Below are 27,895 nucleotides of genomic sequence, written 5' to 3'. Positions count from 1 at the left end.
TATAATAATAATCTTTATTTCACTCATGAAGTAAGGGAGTGCGGGAAACAAAGCTGACAAGTCAGCTTGACTAGTTCCCAGCTCCCCGGAGTACAAAACAGAAGAAACAGAACACTTTTCGCATGGCAATATAAAAACCACAAACAAATAGTAATAGTAATGCAGCAATAACTTGTCGATAACAGTGAGAATAAGTAACTATAGAAATAAAAAGCTTGTTAACAGCGTGATAGACCAATGTTAAAGGAAACGTACAAAAATGAAAAACCTGCAAGTAAAAAGCGCTACATAATGAAGGTAAAGACGAAAAATAAAACGGCACACATTTGTATAGTATGAAACAGTACATTGGTACATTGCAATGCGTATAGCGTACATGCGCAGAGATGAAAAAACCACATTAAATTCTGTCATGGGAAAGGAGCTTTGCCACAGAAGAACAATTTCAGTTTCTGCTTCGATGCTGTTTCGGGAGTGAAACCGTTGTTATGGCAGAAATTTAGCAAATGCGGTAGCGTTCTGTTTACCATTTGTTGTCCGTATCCGGTTCTGCACGTTTTGATTAGCCATGGCGCTGTGTTTCGATTCTCATAAGGTGTGGTCCTTTTAGAAAGCGATGCCAACCGTAGTAGGGAGTAGCTGTTATTTTCTATTTCAAGCTTATAACGTGAACAAAGGCAATGCGGGTATAGGTCGTCTATTTTCTTTATACATTACTTCGAGAACAGAGGGTGGGAAGGGTGACTCATGGGGACGTTTTCAATATTTCGTAAAATTTTTTTCTGTAATATCATGATTCTTTGCAAATTACCTTTTGTTGTGTTCCCCCAAACTAATTGGCAATATTTCATATGTGAGTAGAATAGCGCATTGTACAATAGAAGCTTAACCTTTGACGGTAGAATGTATCTGTTGGCGTATGTCGATCCAACGATGCGAGACAGTTTTGACACAACGTGGTCGATATGAATGTCCCAGGTCATATTTTCACTGAAATACACTCCAAGTATTTTAAATGCACTTACTAGTTCAACCTTCTGAGTTTTGCAGCTTAATATCTGAGGTAACGTTAATTTTCGTTTTTCGCACGGTATATGACAGCCTTCGTTTTACTAACGTTTATTTTCAATTTGTTAAGTTGCGCCCATGTATCTAATTCTACAAGCGTTCTGTTCGCTCTCAGAATCAGCTCATCCGTACTTTCTGCAGAGAATAACAGTGTCACATCATCAGCATAAATGACGAATTTCACCTTAGGATCGACGTTAACAATGTCATTCAAATATAAGTTAAACAAAAATGGGCCCACAATACTCCCTTGAGGTACGCCGGCAGAAATTGGTAATATATTAGAAGAGCAGCCATTTAAATACAGGTACTGCTTGCGCTCACTAAGGTAGGACGTCAGTAGTGGTAGAACCGTTCCGCGGAATCCGTACATTTCAAGTTTCCTTAGCAGGATAGAGTGATTCAAATAATCGAAAGCTTTCGTAAAATCCGCGTATATTCCACGGGCTACTTCTTTATTTTCAAGCGATTGCAGGTTAAATTCTTTTTGTTCTAACAGTGCCATTTCTGTTGATCGATATTTCCGGAAGCCATACTGCGCGTCGTGAATGATATTGCATCGTTCGCTAAAATGTTATTCTAGTAAGAGCCATTTTTTCAAATCCTTTTGAGAAAACGGGTAGTATGGATACTGGTCTAAAATTTGTAAAATCATTCTTACTACCTTTTTTGTGCAATACGCTCACTTTGGCCAGTTGCATTTGCCCCGGAAATGTTCCTTGAGATAAGCAAAGGTTGTATATGTAAGCTAAGCACTCTGCTATGTTTCCTATCACAAATACAAAATGTAAAAGAAGTATTCGTTTTTCTCGGCAACCACTTCACCGAACCTCACGAGGTTTGTTGCATTTAAAAGAAAAACCTAAAATCTAGTTACTGTTGGTTTCGTATTTTTGATTTCGGCAGTCAATTTTTTACTAGATTGGCGAAAATCGCACATTTTCAGAAAACTAAACTATCAGGTTTACAACTCCTTATCTCAGCAATGAAAAACGGTAACACAATGCTGGGAATTGCATCTCATAGTACATCTAAATCGGACAAAATTGATATGTTACACATGATTCTCAAAAAATTTAGTAATATGTAAATATATAGAATTTGTCCGCTTTGAATGATATAATGGAGGCCGTTTAAAGAACCGCGATACCTGTTCTTGATGCAGAGTTACTAACTTATAAACTTCGTGTGTCTTTTTTTCGAACTTGCGAATTATTGAAAATGCTTTTAACAATCTTCAGGCCATAAATCGAAATTCCGCTACCAACAGTCACTGGAATTTAACTTTCACTCTCAAATGCAGTAAATTTCATTAAGATCGGTCCAGGGGTTATCTCAGAAAAGCGTTTTTGCGTTTTACATGTATTTGAATAGGCCGCGTCGGAGTTGGGCCCGAGCTAAAGCTTCCTCTTAATACGGATCACGACAACGACAGCGGGTATGCGCCTGAAAAAAATGAAAAAAAACTTATGCAATGAGAAAAACTTATGCAGGTCCAACGCACATGCTGGAATCTATGTTCGAGGGACTGACAACCAATTTTCATGGTAGCCATTTTTTTCAGTGCAATGGAAAGCTTACCTGTCAGAGTATATAATCATGAAGTACTAACGCCGAAAACGCCGTGGAACATTTTTTCGTCAGAATTTTTCGATCTGCAGCGAGGATATGGTTGTTCACTGGAAGCATGCTGAAAACGGTGATATGTGAGCGCGATAACGATTATACGCCGGAATTAATGGGAGGCAAGCGACAAGTGTGGCCGTAGCTGTGACGAAGTATGATTTTGTTTATCAAGTTGGTGTTCCTGTGATTCATGTTTTCCGAATCGACTAGTATTTCTGTGATAATAGCTATGTGTTTTCGTGGATTCCTGCCCCCAACTGCTTTAGTATTTAACTTGTCAAAACGAAACCAACCGGATCGAAAACGAAACGACGCCTTTACGCGTGATTCAGCGTGTTGCGAGTTTTTGATTTCGGAAGCATAGAATAATGCGCGAGTGTCTGATAATATACCAACTGCAATTTTAGGCAATAATTATGGTGTGCTTAATAACAGTCGACTTACATACAGTAATAACATAGAACACATTCGAAGTAGCAAGATTTCACCGCGAGGCCTCGCTACTTGCGGGTTTTTCAGTCTTTCTTTGCCAATTTAAAATTAAAATTCCTACTTAAATTGCGAACAGTGTGCTGGATTCTTTCACTATAAATCAGTCATTTCATTTCCATCAATGTCTCACAACACATTCCGGCCAGTTGTCAGTCCCTTTAAGCGAACCTTTCGTGAAGCGTTTATTGCTGGTTAATAAAATGCAATAAATTTGCCCATATAATTTCTGCGCCTTTGGCGTAAAGCAAACTGGCGCGCGCACGTGCTCTCGCGTACCCGTGCGAGGCAAAGTGACAAATCTTATATACACATATTCTGCAAAGCTTCCAATATGCATACCCGCCGTGGTTGCTCAGTGGCTATGGTGTTAGGCTGCTGAGCACGAGGTCGCGGGATCGAATCCCGGCCACGGCGGCCGCATTTCGATGGGGGCGAAAACACCCGTGTACTTAGAATTAGGTGCACGCTAAAGAACCCCAGGGGGTCGAAATTTCCGGAGTCCTCCACTACGGCGTGGCTCATAATCAGAAAGTGGTTTTGGCACGTAAAACCCCATAATTTAATTTTTTTTCCAATATGCATATAAGGTGACCATGTATATGAAGCTAAACCTAGTCACTGATAAATAAAGGTTGGGTAGGCTTATTTTCTTACTGAGTTATGCAACTTCGTACATAAGTATGACAGAAGAAATGGCCGCTACATGCGTAGGCCAGGAAAGATCAGGGCTAAGATACACACCAAGGTGTTTATATGATGGAGCGTTAGAAACAAGTGTTATTGATCTAATAGGCATATAGTCGGAGTTAGTGCGCATACGGCTAAAGGAAACTTGCCATGGTTGAAGAGTGGGCGTGTTGGTATAGCATATTAGAGATTGGATTGCGGAACATTTTGACAAGACACAAAAGAGAAAACAGACACGACAGGGCGCTGTCGTGTGTGTCTCGTCAAAATGTTGCGCAATCCAACATCTAATAGTCTAAAAGAAATTACCTTGCATTTGAGTTATTAAGAGACATTTTCCAATTTTTGCACAGACCATAGGTTAGATTAAGGTCATTCTGAACAGTATAATGATACTAGTGCGGTAAATGATGCAGTCGTCAGCGAACAATCTAAATGAAGATGATATATAAGCGGGTAAATCCCTTATGTAATATTCAGCAACTGCATGCCGCCCCCTGCTAAAAAAGCTTTTTCAGGATAAAAACGAGAAATGTATATTAGATTGCCTAAACATACGAAGCAGAAGAGGCTGAAAACCCAGCTGTTAGCTGCGTACCATATCGCAATACAATCTGTCTACCTTCCGTTCTCCTTTCTCGCAGTGCCTTCGAGGAGCGCGCATCATCAGGAAAGAACAATGGACACCAGCGGTTCCGCAGTTTTTCGCAGCGTCCAGGTCATGATGCTCACCAGCAGAATCGCCGGTTGCCCTTTCGTCGACGACCTGTGCAAAACAAAAGCTCGCGAGAGGTTCTCCATGCTTTCACCAATCCGAGGATTGCTTCGCCTTGTTTACTTCCTCGTTTGCGCGAGTCTTTTCTCCTGCCTTCTGTCGACTTACGTCATCATCCGGCTCTGGTTCAGTAGGCCGACCGACCAGATCACCATAGTAACTCAAGCGGGCAACTACCTAGTCGTCTATGGTCAGGCCATGATCAGCTTCCTCAACATGGTCCTCAGGCGAGACCTGCTAGCAGACATCGTTCTCTCGGCAGTAAAGCTCGAACCGAACCTCTTCTTGGACACGAGAAACGCTAGCCGCCGTCTTTGGAAGTTGTCGCTCCTCTGCCTCCTTTTCACGATGGCGGACGCAGTCAAGCTGTTCGCGGGCCACAGCGGTCACATTGCAGTGGCGTCCCTCCTGTTAGAAGGCCAAAGCGAGCACCTGTTCATGTTGGCCTACATCGCGAGTTGCTTCCTCCTCTCCGTCTGGTACAACATGGTCTTCTGGCAGATCGTCTGCTTCTCCAGCCTGTTTCGCGAGTACTTCGCCACGCTGGCACGTCGCCTAGAAGGCAGCTTGGAGCGTGACTCCGCGCACGTCGACGATGGAAGGTGCCTGGCCGCCGAGTATGCGCGCGTGAATCTGGTCGAGCTGCAAAGGCTCTTGCGCAAAGTTGACGCATTCGTCGGACCACAGGCGCTGTGCTACTACGCAGGCAGCGTTTTCTTCCTCTGCGGGATGCTGTACAGGATCGCCGTCTCGAGTAATACGCTGATCCAGAAGGTGTCGCGCTGGAGCTACACGGCAGCCATGGTGGCGGGCCTCGTTCTCTCTACTGCTGCGGTCGGCAGCATGAGCAGCCAGGTGAGAGAAGCACCTTCTCATTGCACTGGGACGTGACTGTAAAATATGTTGGCTTTTTGTACTTCATCAATGGTCCACCAGCCCAGAAGAGACCAATCGCTCAACGTACAATTGACGTTCTCCAAAGGCCAGCTCTTCTAATAACTACATTTATTCATTTCACTTCAGACACACGAAAAATGTATACTCTGATGAACGAGACAGGTGAAACGGTTAGCCACAAGAAAAAACAGAGCAAGAAAAGAATACAGTACACAGAGCTTGACAACGTCCAGAGTTTCAAACGAGACAATTGTTCCTTGGTGTTTCGGCACTGGTTCATCACCAATAAGGCGACTGATAAGTCATCCAGGGATGTTGAAAAATGTTAGGAGGGTTTTACGAGACAAAACCAAATCTCATTATGAGGCACGCCGTAGTCGAGCAGGGCGGATTAATTTCAACCACCTGGGCATCTTTAACGTGCACTCAATGCACGAAGGGATATTAAAACTGTATTCGCTATTCCCAACAAAATGACACTAAGAATTAAAGAATATCGCTTAGCAAAACACATTGCAGGGCTAGTTAATGACGCATGACAGGACGGGTGCTTCCGTCCTGTCAGGTATATCTGTCATCAAAAAAAAAAAAAAAGTAGCGGTGGATTACTTTCGCAAGAAATTACAAAAATAACGGAGGTTTTACGCGGAAGGCCCCACTCTTTCTTCGTAGTCGTAGTTCGCTATAGTTGTGAATATACTATTTTCCTTATTTTGCACAAACAATTGGGCAAACAGTTTAAGTTTAATTAGAATATGTTTAATCAACTTACCTAATGGATGATGCATGAATGAAAATGTTGTGGAGGATAGCGAGAATTTACCAACAACATTCCAGGCAACGTAAATCTTGCGTTGTCCTTTTTTACGATGAATAAAGGAAGTCCGAGAATTAAAAAAAAATACTGTTTCGCCGGAAGTTGAAGCACTGAAAGTGAAAGCAAGCTTTAGCGTAGCGCTGAAGGCATCTCAGAACGCTGCCGTGATAATGAGCGTGCTAGCGGGGTTCCAGGTGTCGCACCTCGATGGTGCATGAGATGAGATCGAAGGAAAACCGTCAGCGTTGGCTAGCGTCCACAGAAACTTATGCAGATCCAACATGTTGGAATCAATGTGACGCGAAGCTTCGTTTATTGGTGACGCCTATTTGATGCTATTCAAAGACTGGTTGAGTTTAGTTTGATGAGTCTTGCATATTATAGTAGCGGGACATGCCAATTATGGAGGATTGGCCAAGAACGGGCACACACCCGCTGGCACATACTGAATAGCTAAATGAAAGGGAAGAAAAAAAGAAAACCCGAGGACACCTAAGCGCTTCTTATGAGCTGTGAATGCGAAAGTGTTGATGTCCAATTGAACGGCGCTGAGCGGACCTTCTGCACTGCAAGTAATGTACCATAGTGGTACATAGCCCGCAAGCAGCAGAAGCCTGCCGTGCGAACGTCGCATGCCACCGATGCGCTCGCTATCGACGCAGCCATGCGTTCCCTTTCACCCGCTCTGCCAACGCCTGGCTCTGTCGAGGAGCGCTCGTGCCAAGAGCGTCGCGGCGATGCCCTCTCCCCTCACGCAACACCTGGCACGCTATCGACGCAGCATGGTCCCCTTTCATTCAGCTCTGCTCTGTCGAGGCGCAGCTCGTGAGTTGGCGTCGCAGCCAATGGCAATGCGAGCTTAGGTGCTGTTTTGCTGCTGCAGATGACAGACGCGGGCCTTTTTGCTCAATGGGCCATTTGACGCTTTCGCATCAATAAAGTAAATCATAGAATCTGTTCAATATAATTCACCATTCCGTTAGCAGATCGGTGTGCCTTAGAGATGTCTGTGAGCCGACATTACACGTTCAGGTTTCATGTATCAAGTTGCTTTTTGTTAGGCATAACAGAGGTAGGCATACTTGGTCATATAAGCCCATTCACTGTGTTCAGTGTCCCGAAACTAACAAACTACAAAATGGGTGAAAGAGACAAAGCTATCGCTATTATACCATGTGACAACGCATCCGCGCGCCAGCGAAATCAACAGCTTAGGTAATACCACGGTAATTTGCGATGCCTCACTAAAAGTGATATACACTACCTGAATTATTTTGTTTCGACACAAAGGCATTAGGCACATCGTGGGTGCGTGTCACCGCCCCCCTAGCAGCCAGCCAAACTTCATTGATAATTTGCATGACTCATTAGAATACGTGTTCAGTGTGCATCAACAATGCATTCTAATATTAGGCGCTGATTTTAATTACCCCGGTAAAAATTGACAGTGGCTGAGCTCGGCTATGCCAGGACATACGTAGCGAAAGCTAAGGCATAGCATGGTTAGCCTTGGTTAATCTTGATTGCAAGTCCAGGTTAGTCTGGTTGTCTAGCTATGTTGCGGCGTTTAGCCAGTCGTTCGGCGCGCTGTTCGTCTGTTTCCTGGGCGATTCGTTTCCTCTTCATCTCGTTCCGATGTCGATTCCAGGCCTCCTCCTGGTTATCAGAATTGTCGCCGTCCATACTGCCGCCTCAACTGTGGTTGCGGAGCACGCGAGCTCTCCTTTTCAATCCTCCGACATGCTATCAGGCATGCGACGCAGCTGGCGAAGCGAGCGGAGGCGAGCGCAACGACGAGGAACGCGGTGTGATGTCATACCAAACGGCGGCGGCGACGGAAAGGTGCGGCGCTGCGCAGCGGCGGAACACCTGTGGCTCGCTGCTACTAGTGGCGCATGCGCAGTAGTAACTATGGAGCGAGAGAAAAATATCCGCGGCGAGGCGCGCGTTGTGACGTCATGTGCCTCCTCGGAGAACCGCCACAGCGAAATCGCAAATTCGCGGCCAGTGAAGCTGTCGCTTTAAAATTGGACGACATCCCCTGTGAACTCTTCGGCCAATAGTCACAAGTGTTCCCACTTTCTTTACAAAATAAGCCTGTTCAATTTGGTCCAGCTGGCACACAAGCCGACTAGAGGCAAACATGTTCTAAATTTACAATTTATATATACTACAGGTAAAGTTCATACAAACGTATTTCCGGAAATAAGCGACCACAGATTCGTTCACTGTAAACTTCCACTGTCCCTTAAAGCAGAATCTACTGCCACAAAACAGATACTAAACTTTTCCAGAGCTGAAAAACTAAACCGAATGTTGGATGAGTTTGCCCCCATGTTCGAAGACATGTTTAATACATGCACAACAAATGAGAGCTGGTTTGTCTTCCATGATAAAATGAAAGAAAGTGAACTTGCTTATATCCCCAAGATAACCCTTAAAACCACACTAGATGCACCATGGTTCAGAGGAAATGTTAAACAAGTCTTAAAAGGAAAGAGAACGCATATCGAAGAGCGAACAAAACGCTCACAATGGTTGGCAAAGATACGAAGAGGCGTACTTGCTAAGACAGCAATTAAGGAGGCTAAAGGTAATTTCTTTAATTATACATCACCTAACTTGTCAAAAACTAACCCTGCAAAATTTTGGTGAGTGGTTAATCCGAGAGAAGAACCTTCAATACCTAGAGAAGAACCTTCCTTCAATAAACAATGGAAGCAATAATGCTGTCCCCATAGAAACAACAGCCAATGTCTTTAGTGATTACTTTTCTGTAAATTGCACTGATTAGTCACATTTTCAGGCTATTGTTGAGGGAATTAATTGAGCTCTTCATCACCCGTGTGCACCAGGCGTATCCCATGCTATTGAGCAGCTGCCACTTAATTCAAGCCCTGGTCCTGATGGCATCAACACTGAACTTTTGGAAATGACAGTGCACATTTCAACCATTTTACTGTCGCTCATCTTTCAGCAGTCCTTAGAAAGCAGGAGCATTCTTGATGACTGGAAACTGGCACATGTCATTGCGCTATTGAAATCCAGCAATACTAGTACAAGTCTTAACAATTACCGACCGATATCACCGACCTGTATTTGGAGCAAACTGCTAGAACACATTCTTGTCTCGTGCATTACAACTCATTTAAATACAAATAACTTACTTTTAGATAGTCAGTGTGGCTTCAGGCATAAAAAGATGTCGTCAAACACGATTGTTCGAACTAGTTACTGATCTTCATGACTACATACATGAGCAAAAATGCCTAGATGCAACATTTATTGACTCTAGAAAAGCTTTTGACCATGCTGCACATAACCAACTAGTCAAAAAAGTCAATAACCTAGAATTGGATTCTAACGCAACCCGTTGGACTGCCGAACACCTAACTAGTCAATATCAATGAGTTGTCATTAAGGAACATACATCTGGATGCACACATGACAAGGGTCAGTTCTGGGACCATTGCTTTTTCTCATTTACATTAATGATAATAAATAACATAGGTTCTAAAACAATACTTTTTGCTGACAACTGTGTCATCTACAGGCAGATATTAGATTAACTCCTGAGGACGTCACTAGCTTACAAGCAGATCTAGTGCAACCCAACCAGTGGTGCAAGGTCTGGCACATGGAGATTAATGCAGAAAACACAAAGTTATGAAATCTTATACACTTACTAATATTACTCTAAGTGCTTACACAATAACCAATACAGTTATAGAGAGAGTGCAAAGTTTCAAATACCTGGGCGTCTATTTAACTACAGATCTAACTTGGCATACACACATAGAATACTTAACAAAAAAGGCATTTAAAAAATTAGGATTAATCAGACATTGTTTGTATCCTGCCAACTCAGAAACAAAGCTTCATGCTCACACATCTCTCATCAGGTCTTATTTAGAATATGCATTCATAGCATTGCATCCAAGTACTATTACTTTACAAAACCACATCAAGTCAGTACAAAATAAGGCGATAACATTCCTACTTGCCTCATATTCACCCTGTGTGAGCGTATCATTGTTAAAAAGAAGCATCAACATTTTCACCCTGAAAACCCCACACAAATATTCGCGTTTCAACATCCTTCCACTCCTTATATTATGGCAAACCAAAATTTGCAACCAAACGTATTAAGCCAGCGAATAACATTTCGAGCACACCGGATCATGAACATAAAGTGCAACCTATATTTGCTTGAACACTAAAATATCGATGTTCACTTTTAGTGCAATCCATAAACAAGTGGAAACCAGAAAATATTGTTACTTACACTGAAGCATCTATTTTTCAATGGGAACTTCTAGAACATCTTCTTCATGAATAACAGCTGTGTTCATTTTTATGCGTGTTTTAGAATTGTATAGCACTTCTTTGTCTTTCCTGCTGTTTTTACTCGTGTACATTTAAATGTCACTCAGTATTCATATTATAATACTCTAGGTACCATTTCTGGGATTTATATCAGTGGTTTTTCTTTCTTGTGTTCATGTCATTTATGCACATTTGGAATCGTATCTTATTTCTCCTGGTAAGCTTGATTTTAATTAACATTTTGAATGTGTCATTAAACTTCCTTTATACCACGGTGTTAAAGTTTTCTCCAATTCAAATCTTTTTGTTTTTTCTTCAGATGTTTCCATATTTGACACAATTATTTTGCATTATTCCCTCCCCCCCTACGTAATGCCCTCTAAGGCTTTTACGGTACCTAAATAAATAAATAAACAAAAAGACTATCACCATGCTTTTTGCTTTGTTTTAACAGCATCCTTAATAATTAAGCCGCACTAAAACAGGGAGCTTTGGAAAAAACACATGAACAGCAACCTATGAATGTATTGACTCCAGTTCTATCAATATCTTCCTTGCTTTCTTTACATCGAATACTCAAATGCCTCTTGCATATATATACCGACAGCTGACCAGTCCCTATGCCCCCCACCACGGCGCCCTATCTCAACCTAGTGGAGGGATCGTACAAGACGGCACTTCCGGGCAAGGGAAATGCCCCGCGCCCTTAAAGGGACACACATTAAAGGCAAATACTAAGTCAATGTGGACTGCTGAAATAGCATTGCAGAAACCTTGCAGCACTTGTTTAGTGCCAAGAAGAATTCGTTTACGAGAAAATGGCGTCTGAAGGGCCCGCATACCTTTAGCGCAATTAAAATAGCCCACTGCAGAGTGGGGGAGTGGTGACGTTGCATATGCCATCACTGCCCTTTACTGCAGTCAGTGGGTAAAACGGCACCCAACAAACAGCGCTACCGTTTTTTGCGCAAAACTCAAACACGCGGCCATGGAGAAACCGAGCCAAGACAAAACGCTAGATTCACTGCTGCAACTGGTCTTGGTTAGGTGGCGTGGACTGTTCGGGAATCCCGCAACATCACACGGACATGGAATGCTCGACTACTTGCTGTTTGCGTGAGTTTCGCGAGCCAGTAAGACCAGTGCAGCAATACACATATGATAATGAAACTACTGAAACATTTTAGTAGAGTAGTTTGCTGGGCCAGTTGGTGCATGGTGAATGTATAGTGGTTTCCAGCAGGTACGGACGCGAGCACAAGTAAGTAGAAACGGACAGGACAACGCTGGACACAGGACAACGCTGGACAGAGGACAACGCTACTGAAACATGAAAGCACGAGTGGTGACCCTTGACTGCCTGCGTCTTTGTCAAGCGTAACATCAATTAGTTCTCTTTTCTAAAAAAAAAACAAATAGAACTGAACAAGTAGCATTCTCTTCCGCCTTATAATGCAATACAATTACCTTTCTATTGCGAGTGGCTGAGTACTAGTAATACAATTATAATGAGGAGTGCCTTCATCATCGGGCTAGTACTTGAATTTCGCAGGGGAGTAGCCTATAATCATGCCTTGTATATACTGCAATTTCTTGATTGTCAAAGCTCTGTTAGCAATAATATTGATGCCTTAGAGTTTCTCAAGCACTAAACTATCACTATAGCTTGACTTAATATTAGCCTTTAGTGCCACCCTAATTCTGGTAAACGCAAGCGAGCTGGGCATTTTACCGGATGAGCGGAAGTGCAAGCATGAACTGCCTGCAAGGTGCAGCCACCTGGTGGTGCAGAGCTCAACACCAGACAAACAAAGCTAATATTGCAGTAACAAAGTGTATTTTACCTTACTGCCGGTGTAAATTTTTGGCAGCAACATGATTACACCGCTCCGAAAATTTACACGAGCAGCCAAGCAGAATACACTTGGTTACTGCAAAATTAGCTCTATGTCTGTCTGGTGTTGAGCTCTGCGCCACCAGGTGGCTGCACTGTGCAGGCCATTTGCACTTCTGTTCATCCGCTAAAATACCCAGTCCACTTGCATTTACCATAATACCGGAAACACTAAAGCTCTCTATTTTTGAAATTTAGCGTTTGGGATGTGCGAAAACCCAAGGAATGGGTACGGCGTAGGCACTGTGGTTAGACGCTAATCTGTAAATAAACAAGGCAAAACTTCTCGCTGGTTACGAAACATGCCCATGTGCACTAATATATACATCCTTTGTAAATAAAGTGCAGAGAACTAAGGGTCAACAAACACATCATTATTTGTTGTTTTTATTTCTGTTGTTTTTCTTAAATGTATAAATGACTTGGTAACTTGACTCGTGAACACTATTTGCCATTACATGTGGCCGTAAATTATTTCACTTGTGTCCAAAGAGAGGCCATTGCGTGTATTAATCGTTTCTAATTAATAAAGGAAAAATCAGACAACCACCCGTTCGTAGCAATTGTTACAAAAAAAAAACCCATATGGGTTCCTCGAAAGAAAGGCCTTGCAGTTGAAGAAAAATTCGTCCTGGTATGGGACTCAAACCCGGGACCACCGCCTTTCCGGGGCAGCCGGTCTACCATATCAGCTAACCAGGCAGCTAGCAGATGGCAGGGCGAAGTCGAATTTGTCAACAACTCGAAGCAAAGGCAAGAGTTTTGACGTAATAGTTCTGCGGAAACCCACAAGGTGGGGAGAAGTAATTAATGAAGGGAAAAGCAGACATCCACCCATTCGTAGCAATTGTTACAAAGGAGACCCATACGGGTTCCTCGAAAGAAAGGCTTTGCAGTTGAAGTTCTCCCTTTATTAATTACTCCCCAGCTTTTGGCGGCCAAACAGCAAAAACACAAATTTCTTTCCGGTTTTACTCGTTACAACACCAAATTTTTACATCTCAAATTTCCAAAAATATAAAACACAAACATGAGGGACCCTAAATATATATTGTGCATTTTACATCTCATTGGTTCCAATAAATTTAGCTATGCTATCCCTACCGAAAAAAAAATAAAACGGTATTCCTCATAACTCATCTCCACTAACATAGCATATGACACATGGGAAAAACAAGTTTCTGTGTGGGAAACTGTATGTTTCATATCAGATTATTGTATATGGGAGTTATGGAGCATATGTGATTTTTCAATAGGGATAGTGAATATATATTGATGAGTTTTGTAATATAAATTTTGTAGGTAGAGTGTTTATTGTAAATATGGCCTGAAGGTTTTGTTTTCTCAGATTGGCAACATACAATGGTCACTTAAGCAATATACCATTTAAGTGACCGTTGTATATAGCCAATGTGAAGATTTTCATAAACCAAATCAAGCTGCTCTGAGTAGTTTTTAGTCTTAAGTACAGTCCAATTCTTCTTCTGGAAGAATGAAGTTTGACCTTGAACTTAAGATATTGCCCAAGGACGTCAACCCAATCAATCAATTCATAACTCAACCTATAGAACTGCGCCATCTATAAAAACATGTGCTTCATTGTGCAAGTTCCATGGTGAGACAAAGTTCTTGCAGGTTTGAAATCACGTGTGTATTATTGTTTTTTCTAGGTGTCAAGAATTCAGAGTATCATTCAAGCTTCGAAGTTTCAGAAACTTTCAGATGCAGCCACACACAGGGTAGGTCTATAGGACGATCTTACAAATTGATAGCTGTGATTCATGTGCTTTGATGCTAACAAAAGAGAGACAAATTCGATATGGAGAAAAAAAAGGTCAGGGCGGACTACCAACTTTGTTGCACAGAAAGATAGGAATCAAACAAAGACATGTTCATTAGAAGCGCAAACAACAATCCTGATATATATTCTTTGAATTCACGTACATGTCACACATGTCACCGTAATTAATGACTTTATGGCATATACTGCGATGGAAAAGATTCATTCTGATGGAAATGAATCTCCAGGATGACACTAGTAGTTTCGAGATATTTTCCAAAGTGTGGGACGAAATACATGGGCGTTCCAGTTCCTTTTGTGCTTCAATGCATAAGAGTGTTTTATTAAAAAGTGGAACAACAGGGCATTTTTGTGGAGAGTTTGACGGCACTTATCTCCAGACTGGTGCTACTGTGAAAATTTATTCCTAGTGCCTGGCAAACTCACCGGCTACATTCATAAATTGCAATATGTGCCTTAAGGCAAATAATTAAGAACTAGTGATTGGTTCTGATTAGTTAGATGTTATTTTTTTACTATTTCTTGTGCAAGTAATGTCTGTCTCTGAATAATCCAGCTTAAGGAGTAAAATTTTTATCTGCAACAGGCGATTTTGAAAAATTCCGGCAAACTTAAAAATGATCTCCCGGTAGTTTGTGTGCATGCATAAGTGTATAACTTTTCATCAATGTTGTAACCGTACCGACATTTCTAGACGCTTTATTGTTGTTTGTGTCTTGATATGTGATCATCAACATGTTATTTCTTTTTTAATGTCTGTGTTTTGATGTCTACTCACTAGAATATTATTTTGTGAAGTTTGAAGTGTTTGCCATATGAAAATCAATACGAATGTCAAGCGTTTACCTACCTATTCATACACGCATTTTGCATAGATTTGCTGGATCTACTCACAGCGTTAATGTACACCTTGTTTTATGTTATATCTTTTATTTGTCCTTATTGTCATTGATAGGGGCATGAACCTCGTCAAGCTGCAAACAAACAACTTTTAGTTCTTGTCCTAGCATTAATTTTTGTAAAGGAATGAATGCAAGTAAAGATTGATTGTTTGATTGATTGATTGTAGCATTTTCAAGGGAAATATTGGTGTGCAGTAATTTAGGATTCAGGGACACAAACTGTGAATAACTGTGCACACAAACTGTGAATAACTCACCTGTTAACATCTGTCAATCCACATAACATCCGTTGAAGCACAGACATGCATCAAATATCACATCTTAATCTTTGTTTTGTTAGGAAAGAAGCAGTTTACTGACACATTCAACAGTCCCTATGGTCAGTGACCTGTTTCTGATTTTACCTGACAAATTTGTATCCCATCTTACATGACTGTAGATTTTGGTTCTTTGTATTTCTGGAGGATTTGATTTGCCGCAAGCCATTGAAACTGTAGGTCTCGCGCCAGTCTCTTCATCATCAAAGCCGCATTTACTTCGAGTGCTCAACAGTTTATAAAAGTCAAGGTTTTTTTTTTTTTCATTGTAATGCGAATGGCATTCTTGGCACTGTCAGACCAGTTTTCTTTCCGGACATCTAACCATTGTAGGCCGATCCCGAAGATAGTGCCGTCTAAAATCTGGGCCTAACCTTGTTCATGGTGCCATTCAACAAAATAATAATAATAATAATTCTTTACCATTTCTCCTGTGCTTGGCGGAGTCGAACCCGCTTCACATGGGTTTATCAATACAGTAATCAAACGATTTAGCGCACTGCACCATGAGCCCCCGCAGGTAGAGATAGATCAATTCTCAGTGTTCGCACGCAACAGCACACAACACATCTCGGAGGCCAGGCCAGGACTTCGCAAGCGCACTGCTAGATGGCACAATGTGTCCAGAGGGAAGCACGAGAGAGGAGCCCAGTTGCTATGCACATCTCATACATGACACATCTCAGCTATTCACATATATGGATAGCCATTATAGATGAGTTCTGCCTGAATTTTTTCGTTTAGCACACACTGCAGAAAATCTTATGTTTGTGGATTTGCTACTGTTAACCAATGTTTATGCTTGTCCCAGACAGATGCATACAACAATTCGAGTTGGACAGTTAGAAGCTTCTCTCTAAAAAAAAGAAATCATTAGGCTTCAGTGATCATCAATGCTATCTCCTTTTTTTCAGCTGCACATATTGCTATTAGCTGTGGAGGAGCTACGAGGCTGCCTGACCGGCTGTGGAATGTTTGTCATCAACCTCCCACTGATTGTTGCCGTAAGTGAAGGAGAAATGTACTACGCACTCGTGACTAAGTTTGTCAATCATGATGACCTTATCTCGCGTGGGAACGGGGGTGGGGGTGGGGGGGGGGGTTAGAACTTGAAAGCCTTTTAGATCTCAGCCCCGACCACGCTGAAGAAAAAAAGTGCATGGCACGCTGTGAAAGCTGTGGCAGCTTTTTCATGCTGTGGGAGACATCGATCCTGGACCCACTTTTCGTGCACCGCAGATGGAAGAGATAAATGAGAACGACCCCTTCAGTGACGTACACGCAGGAAATTGGTGTCATGCGAACCTGCCTGAAACAAGTTGTCTGGTGTAAGCCAGACAGCTTGTTTCACACTATTGTCTGCTCGCGTCAGCTCTTGTTTGCGCTTCTTTTGGTTGGCTTTGGTTTGGTCTCATTCGCACTTGTTTTAGTTGTCAAGGTTTGCAATTGCTTTACAATGATGAGTCTAAACAAAGATCTCCCGATGGGAAAGCTCTTGGAGACAGTGCACCATATTCGATTTTGTGCAAGGCAGATCCTGAATACAAGGATGCGGAGATGACACCCAGTACCTTATTCTCCTTGTCTCTTGAACATGGAGGCGCTGCAACAGAAGGATGCCAACCAATATAGTTACATGAGCAACCTCCAGATGGCACCATCACACTGTGGCGCAACCCCTTCTCTAGGATTTGCTCCCTGGCTTCTCGTCAAGCAGACCACGCCTCGCAGCCCTCGAAGTAAGATGCTTATGGCGGCGTAACCTCAATAAACGTCTCTCTTTGAAATCCTGTGCCTTCCATACAAGCAATCAACATGGTGTCAGAAGTGGAAGACTGAAACCGCTGATGCGACCAAGCAGCAAGGACAGGCTACCGCCACAACCGAAATTCGAAGCTGATAGCAACGCCGCAGAACAATGGTGCACATTCAAACAAGCCTTCATGCTCTACGTGAAAGCGACTGATGCCACTGACGCATCCTTGGAAAGGCAAGTTGCTTCTCACGGTCAAAGGATCAAATCTCCTTGATGTGTACAACACACTCTATTGTGGAGAACCAACTCTGGCACAACCGCACCCAGAATTTGGCTTCAAGCATGTGGTAAAACTGTATGACACGGATTTCTCACCAAGGCAAAACGAAGTCTGCTCCCGTTATATCTTCCACATCCATGCACAACTTTCCAATGAGAGCTTCAACAGCTTCCTGATGGATCTGAAGCTGAAGACTAGATACTGCAACTTCAAGTCAGAAAAGGAGATGATATGCGTAGAGATTGCCTGTGGAACAAAAAGCAAAAGAGCTTGTGCTGACATCTTGAAGCTGGAAGACCCCTCGCTGGAGAAAGTTATCAAGGTGTGCCTCACGCACGAAACAACAAAGCAGCAGATGAATGTTTTGAAAGAGGTAGCCGCACCCGCTGAAGATGTGCACACCATCACTGCAAAGGTCAACAGAAAAAGCAGCCAGCAGCGAGGAGAAGAGTGTGAACATGCAATTATTGTGGAGGAAGTCACGAAACCTCAAGGAACGCATGTCTGGCATGGAAGCAAACATGTAACAACTGTAAAAAGCTCAACCACTTCGCAAGTGTGTGTAGGATCAGTAAGACTGTCGTCAGCTTGAAACCTCAAGGTGACGATTCTGATGCTATACTTATGGTTCGAAATGGCACAGCAAACCCATTGCCCACGAGGTTCGATGTCAATGGAAGGAAAGTGAAGTTTCAGGTTGACAGTGGAGCTGCAGTTAACGTCATCACGCAGAAGAGTGTCACATTATGTCAGATAAAGCTGACATCAGCAAGTCTATGCATATGGAATGGTGCAAAGGTGATACCGATGGCAAGACAAAATTGAGTGTGATCCCTCCAGATGGATACGAGCATGCTGTAGAGTTCATTTTGTGCAAGATTACCTCACACCACTTAAAGGACGGCAGACAGCTGAGGCCATGGGACTCATTACTGTGGACTATAATCTCGTTGCCAGTGTCTGTGAGGAACACAAAAAGGCTCGCCGAATCGCATCTTCCACAAGTGCCCAGCTGTCTTTGAACACTCCTTAGGTTCGCTGCCTGGGAAAGTGCATCTTGTAACGAAGTCATCAGTTTATCCAAGAGCAGTCACACGTTAAAACGGATGTTTAGGCGAGTTCGTAAGCCATTTTAAACAGAACAGCGCATATTTTGACAGGGACAAAAAGCGAGACGCGACACAGACAAGCGCTGCCATGTTGCACTTGTCTGTGTCGCATCTCCCTCCTTGTCCCTGTCAAGATACGTGCTGTTCTGTTTAAAAAAAAGCACTCACGAACTTCCACATCCCTGTCAGCATCAAGCCACAACTCGAAAAGGCACTCAGACACATGGAGCAACGTGGAATAATAGAGAGGGTCAGTGAATCAGAAGGGTTTGGGTGCGAGCTAGTTGGTACAAATCATTCATATTTAAAACAGAGCCAAAAAAACACGGACAAGGGAGGACACAGGATGAGCACCGACTGCCAACAACAAAGGTGGTGTTGGCAGTCAGCGCTCGTCCTGTGTCCTCCCTTGTCCGTGTTTTTTGCCACTGTTTTAAATATGAAGGGTCAGTGAACCTACCCCATGGGTCAGCCGGATGGTCGTCGCTACAAAGAAAAATGGTGAAATGAGGATCTGTGTTGATCCACAAGCCCTGAATAATGCTCTAGAACGCAAACAACACCCGCTACCTGTCTTGGATGACATATTGTCAGAGGTAGCAAAGGCCAAGATCTCAAAGTTTGACCAACGCGCTGGATACTAGCAGTGCATCCTGGATGAAGAATATAATCTTCTAGCTATATTCCAGACACCAATGGGCCATCTCGTAAAAAGAGGGGCACTGCACTATAAAAACATGGACAACAGAAGTGGACAGGATGCGCACAGACTCAACTGAATTTTATTGGGTGAAAGATGACACCATATACAATGATCAAAAAGGTTTCATTATGCCCATATGCCATTCAAAAGTGCAGCCACCACAATCTTGCATCCAGTGATTTGTGTGTTTTCTGCGCAGCACTCCCCTTATTACAAGATGAGCTTGCACCAACTATCCAACCTTGCCGCTCTACTGCTTTGCCAATGGGACGTTTGAAATGTGTCGCGTCGCATTTGGTTTGGTAGTGAGTAGTGCAGTCTTTCAAAAAAGGCTTCAAACAGCCCTCAAGGGACTCAAAGGTGTGCAGTGCATAGCGGATGACGAACAAATTTTTTCGTGTCGGGGAAACTGAAATGGAAGCGCGACGTGATCATGACCTGAAGCTCAACAGCTTACTTGACAGGTGTCGCAAAATCGGTATGCATTTGAACAATGAAAAAAACTGAACTTCACCGTAGAAGTATGATATTTCTTGGACAATTTCTCACAAGTGATGGATTAAGTGTCAACCCTGAAAAGGCCAAAGCCACACGAGAAATGCCGCTGCCCAATGATGTCTACGGCATTCAATGTTTCTGTGATTTGGTCCACTACCTCGCACGCCCCTTACCAAGAATCTCGGAAGTAACCAAGCCGCCCAGGAAGCGAACAGTCAAAGATCAAGCGTGGGACTGGAAATATGAACACACCAAGGCATTTCAAGAGGCCAAGAACCTTGTTACTGAAGCACCAGTATTGGCGTACTATGATCCCCAGAAGCCACTTGTGGTGCAGTGCGATGCCAGTGAACGTGGTTTAAGAGCTGCACTCCTACGAGAGGATCAGCCAATAGCATTTGCAAGCAGAGCACTCTCTCCAACTGAAGTGCGACATGCACAGATAGAAACAGATGCTTGCAATTGCATTCTCACTATGTAAATTCCGTCAGTATACTTTCGGGAGACACACAACTCTGCTGACTGACCACAAGCCACTGAAAACAATCATGAGGAAACAGCTTGATCAAGTGCCGAAAAGGTTGCAAGGGATGATTTTGTAAATGCAGCATTACAACATTGACATAAAGTATCAGTATCGACCAGGTAAGGAGTTTCTTCTGGCCGACACCATGTCCAGAGCGTTCCTACCAAATGAACAATGCCAAGAACAAGCGGAGGACATAAATTTCTCGCAGTGCTTACCAGTTCGTAAATATACAGTTGAAAAGAAACTTGCTGCAACTCTGATGGATGAATCTCTGCAGAAACTTAAGACTGTTACTCTCTCAAGATGGTCACAAACCAAACATTAAATGTATCCGAAAGCCAAAGCCTACTTTTCGTTCAGAGATGAGCTTTTAGTGCATGACAACCTCATATACAAAGGGCAACATCTAGTGATCCCCAAAGCTCTCCGACCTCATTTGAAGGAGAAGCTACATGCAACACACGTGGGCATTGAGAGCACACTGCGACATGCACGAGAGTGCATATGCTGGCCTGGAATAAATGCTGAAATCAAAGATCATATTGAATCATGTGAAGTGTGCCACCAGCCCAACAAAGAGAGACACTAAATCCTCATCGATGACCAAATTTCCCGTGGGAGTGCATGGGTTGACATAATGGAGCACAAGGGTAAGTACTTTCTGGTGACCACGAACTATTATAGTAACTTCTGGGAGGTTGACCAGCGAATTGTTCTGAGCATGGTTGTTGGTTGCCGAGTTCCTCGGAGAGGAGCTGTTGAAGCCTACTCTGTTGCGATGGCTCGAGGTGCTGCAGGACCGTGCTTTTAAGGTCATCATATGCTGTGACCGAAGGTGTACCCACTAGCAAGTCATCTATGGCATCGGCGATGTCAGAGGGTAGCGCGGCAACAACGTGCAGGTACCTTGCTGTCTGTGAAGTGATGCGCCGGAGTTGAAAATGGGCCTCTCGAGGATTCTTGTGCCAAAGGCTGGGAAGCTGAAGCTCTGCGGCGATGACAGGAGACGTAATCGTGGAGTCTTCTCTGTCAGCAAAAAAAACGTAAATGTCCTGGGTCCCCACTTGTTAGAAGCTTGGTTTAGCGAAGGTACGTGATACACGTTTTGACAGGTTGAGAACGAAGAGTAGACTGGCTTCATTCCACAGTAAAACAGGTTTGCCGAAAGTCAGTGGCGGTGCCCCTGTTGGGCAGCCACCTCACGTCCCAAGAAAGAGCAGGGGGCAATGACCCCCACGTGGAGGCCAGGCAAGGTAATTGAATTTTACAGAAGTGGGGGATAAATCACAGTGACAGACGGTCACTACAGATTTACTACTGGCAGCGCGGCGCCAGTGTTTTTTCTCCAGTATGACAGGGACTTCACAGCTTGAGTATGCCACTAGAAATCAAAAGAGAGCGCTTTGCATTCAAGACTGCGAGTCATACCTAGCTCCTGTAGATTCCAAATCGTGCAGCCAGGCTAAAAGCACGTTCTGCTTGAAAAAATGTATACGAGATGTTCAAGGAAGGCTTGCTGTAGCACACTGTGGTTTCTTCATAGGAGCCTCAGTTAGCTAGCTTTATTGTCCATATCACTACGAGCAGTATCGCCTGTGTGTTTTGTTTTTGTGAGTTTCGTCAGTTGTATACTTTCGAGACCGACTGAGAAAGAATACAATTCAGTTTGTTTAGGTGGACTATAGCTGTATAATTGAAGACGTGCATATTAAACTTGCACAACAAATTGAAATGGCCATATAGCTAATTGGGAAGATGAGCTAATTAACACTTTTTAAATGTTTACCTTGCTCAATCTACTAAATTGAAACTCGGGCGCGGTGAATTTGTATCTGCGTATACTATAGCAGATATCCTGAGAGCCTATATAGCATCACTTTTACGATTTTCATGCCCAAAAAGTGCTAGAATATGTGCTCACGTTGCTGTTATATTAGTGTTTCGAACTCTTTCGAAGTGGCTTTTGTGCAATGGCTAACAGGAATGCCAATATTTTTCGCACATCTTGGAGATGCAGTTTCGAAATTGGTACTAGTGTAGGGATTTTCACTAAGCAGACGTGACTTCACAACCGCTCAATTTTACTATTTCAGTATGCAACTTAAACGATACACTTAAGGTAAAAAATTCAGAGCCCTTCCACTATGTGAATATGGCAGTGAAGCTGTATTGCTCAATAGGTATGTTAAGTTTTCTATGGTGGTTGTGCTATATTGGTTGAATAAAGGCACAAACATATAACTGTGTTCCTTGTTTTTCTTTATTTTCTGATTTTCAGATTTTTTACTTTTTTTGAACTTTATACACATACACCGACATTTCAACATGCATCGTCATAGACTAGCATTTGGGCAACAGCGTTCATCACTCCAGTGCATTGCTTTTGTCGACACCTTGAACACATTTTTTCCAGATCCTAGCCATAGACAGCTTATGCAAAATATAGTGAATCTTTTCAATTACAGCCACCTGGATATTGCAATTTGCTGTGCAAGTAATGTCCACACATCCAGATGACTTATTTGAATAATAGTTTAATTGCACCCCCCCTTTCAAGGCAATTAAAAACAAATCCTAATTAAAAAAGGAAAACAAATAAAAAGAAAGTAAATGTGCCTCAGTGTGCTTACGCCCGAAAAATGGGTAAAGCAGTACCATAAATAGCGTAAAAGATGAGGCGCTATGGTGTTCGTTCTTGTCTCATTTCCTGCGTCCTGCCTTTTTTTTTTTCTGCACGAGTTCAGTATATGTATATGTGGGTTTTAATTCACAATGTTTGGGAGCATTCCACATAACAAAAGCAAACATTGTTGCATAAATACCGCCAGAGCTGTTTGAAGATACATTTGCCATGCAGCTAGAAACTTTGTAGCCCATGGGGACATGCGATATAGCACTTTGTCACAATTTAATCTTTTTTTCTTTTTTTAATATTCATCTTGGTGTTCAATAATTTAGCATACAACCTGAAGAATGTATGCAACCTTTGGGTCTTGCTCCCAAACGATAATTGCCATCAATCTCCTTTCATATCCAGTATTTCAGATCACGAACGACATGCGCAAAAAGCTGAAACAGCGTGTCATAGCATTCTTAACAGGAAAGTAGCTAGGACCAAGGAGCTTTGACCAGGGTACCGGAATCTTTTCCTTCAAAAGCGGCCTGCCCTCCAAGTGGCTGAGACAGGCTCACAGAACACATCATTGAGCGTCAAAGGATGGGCAGTGGTACAGAAGGTGCTATTCATTACACCCGCAAAAACTGCACACAGTACTGTAGGCTGTTACTATAACTAGGAATGAATAGGCAATGGTAAATGTGCAACCAACCACTTGCAACACAGGAAAGTTGTTTCGCAATGAGAGAGTCTAGGTGGCAGGCGAAGTCAAAAGTGAACTCATACAAACTAATAGGAGCTAGAAAGGTTTTGGGGTCAATCGGATGTCATGTGAACTTGCCAACAGCCAGGTGGCAACTCTAGCAATGAAAAAAAATCTGGTGTCTTGCAAACTATCCAGAGTGCTATCAATGTGGGGAAGAAGGCGCACATCCTTGCAACTTAATTTTGTTTAAGCGACCATAATCGATGCAAAATCGAATGAACGATACTTTTCCGGTGAAAAGAAACAGGTGATGACTACAAAATGCAGGATCATGGTGCCTCAATGCGCACCTCTTTTCCCACTAGTCACAGGCGAGGAGGACATAGAAGGCAGGATGGTTGGATGATGCCATAATACAACAGATGGTTGACTTGCTTGGTGACGGCTCAAGCTCAGCAGAAAACATGTGGTATAGGCACTACCGCAATGACAGTGGGTAACAATAACTGTTCAGCCTGATGATGTTTGCTGGTGCTTAAATTGAGTTTCGTGGCCTTGCAAAGCCCTATTACGATTGCAACCAAGCACCTTTACACCGAAGAGGAAGCTTTTGCTTGGGAGCTCCTACCTAAATACATAGCAACAGAGAAATTGTTTTTCCTACCCAACTACTGCACCGATTTTGACAAGGTTTGTAGTTTAAAAGGCCCCTCACCAGGCCAGACAGCAAACCTCGGTTATACGTAGGAAATTGTTACATGTCCACTAGGGAGCGTTCTGCCGCAAACATTTTTCAGATCGACTCATTAATAGCCGAGATAGAAATATTTCAGTGTCACGAACCCATAATTTCAGGAGGCGAGCTCCACTGCCGAGTGAGATACTCTCTCCGCTTGCCCCATCTAGCCTCCACAAGCGAAATTCCTTCTCTGCGTTACCCCATACTAGAGCTTGAGTACTACGTGACGCATATGTCATAGGCCCCGCCTTCTTTTTTTTTCCTTGCTTTTTTTCGGCGCAGCGCACTTCCGCTGATGGCATCGTGCGCGAGCTGTTGCGGTTGTCTCACTTCGTGCAGCGCACGATTTTGAGCGCTGTGCACGAGGACACCCGACTAGTGGTATAAGTCAGTGCTACACTAATACTGAGGGAGACACAAGCGGATCACATAGCATGATCTCGCGCTGGAACACGGTAGAAAATGACATAGTTTCGGTGTATGCGCGAGTGACTGCATGAGGTGGAAAGAAGCAGACGAGAAGGAAGCACATCTCTCTTGCTGCGATGCGAAGTAAAGCAAAAACATGCAGACATTCGGTTTGTGTGTTTTATTATTTCTCTAAGCTTAAATTCATCTATTCAAGCAGCATAGTACTACACAAATAACAGATGTTGCCTCACATAATTCTCAAAGTCATGTGTCACCACCAGCGACATCACAGCACAAACACGTGTACGTAGGCACTACTAGCTTGTGTACATCATTGTCTGACTTGGAGTGTGGTGGCCGCGAAGAGAAGAGAAAATGGCGTTCGGTTTGAAATTTCAGATCTTTACACGGCATGTAGCAATGTAATACTTTGCAAACACAATCGTTATAGTGCATTGTATGCTCTGCGCTTGTCAGCTCGAAATGGCCAGACCTGGTGAGGGGCCCTTTAAAAGTAAGATAAAATCTAGTGACTGTAGGAAGCATATTTCTTATTTAGGCCGCTTTTTTTGCTTATTCTTGAAAATTCCAATATTCTAGAAAACTCAACTCCCATGTTTTCAACTCTGTAACGAAGTAATGAAAACTGTCTTTACAATATTCCAAAACTGCACTTAATAACACATCTAAAGTGGACAAAATTGATGTATTAGTAGACACCACTCTGAATTATACCTGTAATTTGCAAGTAGGACTTCGAAAAACTGTCTTAAAAATCGTAACAATTGTACGTACACTATCATTTTATATATCAAATTTGTCAGCTGCACACATCACCGCAATATCTGTTCTTGGTGCACAGTTAGATTTGTAAACTGCATGCTACCATTTTCGTAAAACATTCGAGACTTTAAATCAAAATTTGGCTTCCTAATATTGCTATAGAATTTATGTTATTTTAAATGCAACAAATTTCATTCAAGTCAGTCCAGTGGTTGTCGCATAAGCGCATTTCTGCACTTCACATGTATTTGAATAAGGAAGTCTGAGTTGAGCTTGAGGAGCTAAACTTTCCTTTTAAGGTATGTTGCCACCTTCAAAAATAGATTTTCTGAAGAAATATTAGTTCTGTGCCATTTACTATTCTAAAGTTTCTGGTTATTCTGGAATATTTTGCCAAAAAGAATGGAGGTTCCATCTTAAGCCACTGAAAAGTAATGAATGTTTTTCCAACCCTTCTGCTCACACCTAAAACCAAAATTGAACCTTTTTTATTTCCGGACATAAGCAATTTCTTCAGTGATATTGTTTGCTTTGAATATTACACAATGATAACTTGTTTTTGTACGTTATAACATCTTTTAGAAGCATTTTGGGACGCTTGCTATATTTGAATCAGTTAAAAACTTTCGCTAGAAAGCTTTCAATACCTAGACAATTGCTTATTTTCTAGCCCATTTCACCTGAAACGTTCTTTCTTTAATTTATGGTTATGCGATCAGTGAAATTTTTTGTAATAAATATCTTTCCATGAACTTTCACATGCTGCTTCATTACGCATTAAGCTGTGCAATGAAGCAGAATAACCGTAACTGAGCTGTGACTTTTCATACTATGAGCAGCTGTTTTGGGAAAAAGTCTGCGATGAGTTACATTTTTTAGTCTTTTGATGATAACACCTTTTTGCTCCAAGATATAGTTATCATGGTGGCTGGTTGCACAGTTTGTTGTCCCTATTATGCACCTGCCAAGCGGCATTTGTTTTGTACTTACCATTTCATAGTTACGACGGTTGGTGTAACACTCATATTTCAGCAAATCGTAAATAATATTAAAAAAAATGTTTTAATAGTTTTCATAGCTCAATCACCTGAAAGGTTCGAACTACATACATAGGCTTTTACAAGATAAAAATGTAATGGCAGCTTTGTGACTAAAATTGTACATTGTTTTTCTCGAAGGTGGTGACACACCTTAAAGTTTGGGAGGAACACTTTCCCACTCGAAACTGATTTATTATTGCTTTTTAGTATCCCTTTAACAAGTTGTTCTATGTTAGGCTTTCACCCCCCACAGTGACTTAGTGGCTATGGTGTTGCGCTGCTAAGCATGAGGTTGCGAGATCAAATCCCGGCCACCATGGCTGCATTTTGACGGGGGTTAAATGCAAGCACCCACATCCCTAGCATTGCAGGCATGTTAAAGATCCCTCGTGGTCAAAATCAGTCTGGAGTCCCCCACTACAGCGTGCCTTAAGCACAAAATACCCCAGAATTCATTTATATGTTAGTCTTTGCCTAAACGTATTTATAAGTTTTGCTTCTGTTACAGATTGCCGGTGCAGTGATCACGTACACTGTTGTACTGGTTCAGACCAACGAGAGCATCATGGGAAACAAGTGCCTGAAACCTTAACGTACACTGCTGTGTTGACGAATCAGCCACGGACGTGGTTACTATTTAAAATATACACACGAGGGTGAAAGGGGCAATAACTTCCTAGTTTATTCAGAACACAGACCCATGATTAAACACACACAAAAAAAAACATCGAAGTATGTGCCCATCACTTAACGAGATTATATCAACAGATCCAATGAGGGCCATAACAACATGCAAGCACAGGAAGAAATTTGCCCTTGCATTCCAAAAATTCCAACTCCATCAAAGATATTAGGGTTATTGCAGACATGGTTACCGTACACATGTAAGTGCGCAGACTGCAAAGGCTCAATTAAATGGGATCTGGAAAATGTTGCATTAAATGAAGGTCCTGCATGGACCAAGTCTAACTCTAGAAGACATACTGGCAGGCCTCAGAGCGCCCAAATAATTTACTAAATGGCTTTTATACGAACCAGTTACAGCTTTATTTTCAAGGAGGTGAATGCTTCATGACACAGAAGCTAAAAAACATGGGAGCATAACGTCGCTGACTCGGTCGT

The 27,895-nt window shown here is 42.5% G+C and overlaps 1 protein-coding gene across 1 annotated transcript; it reads left to right on the top strand.

Annotated features, from left to right (window-relative positions):
- On the top strand, nucleotides 1-27,895 carry LOC129388131 (uncharacterized). Its single transcript, XM_055078281.1, has 4 exons — nucleotides 1-5,503; nucleotides 14,253-14,321; nucleotides 16,517-16,606; nucleotides 27,282-27,895. The coding sequence occupies exons 1-4, from the start codon at nucleotides 4,406-4,408 to the stop codon at nucleotides 27,363-27,365; spliced, it is 1,341 nt and encodes a 446-aa protein (XP_054934256.1). The 5' UTR covers nucleotides 1-4,405; the 3' UTR covers nucleotides 27,366-27,895.

Source organism: Dermacentor andersoni, chromosome 10 (genome assembly GCF_023375885.2).
Source record: "Dermacentor andersoni chromosome 10, qqDerAnde1_hic_scaffold, whole genome shotgun sequence".
NCBI lineage: Eukaryota > Metazoa > Arthropoda > Arachnida > Ixodida > Ixodidae > Dermacentor > Dermacentor andersoni.
Note: the sequence above shows the minus strand (reverse complement) of the source record. Positions and strands in the feature narration are given on the sequence as shown.

Bases quoted from the DNA above. Each gene is read 5' to 3' on its own strand.
- LOC129388131 (XM_055078281.1), top strand. From the start codon at position 4,406: ATGTATATTAGATTGCCTAAACATACGAAGCAGAAGAGGCTGAAAACC. The intron at 14,322-16,516 runs GTAGGTCTATAG...CCTTTTTTTCAG, and splicing joins CAGATGCAGCCACACACAGG to CTGCACATATTGCTATTAGC. The intron at 16,607-27,281 runs GTAAGTGAAGGA...CTTCTGTTACAG, and splicing joins ACCTCCCACTGATTGTTGCC to ATTGCCGGTGCAGTGATCAC.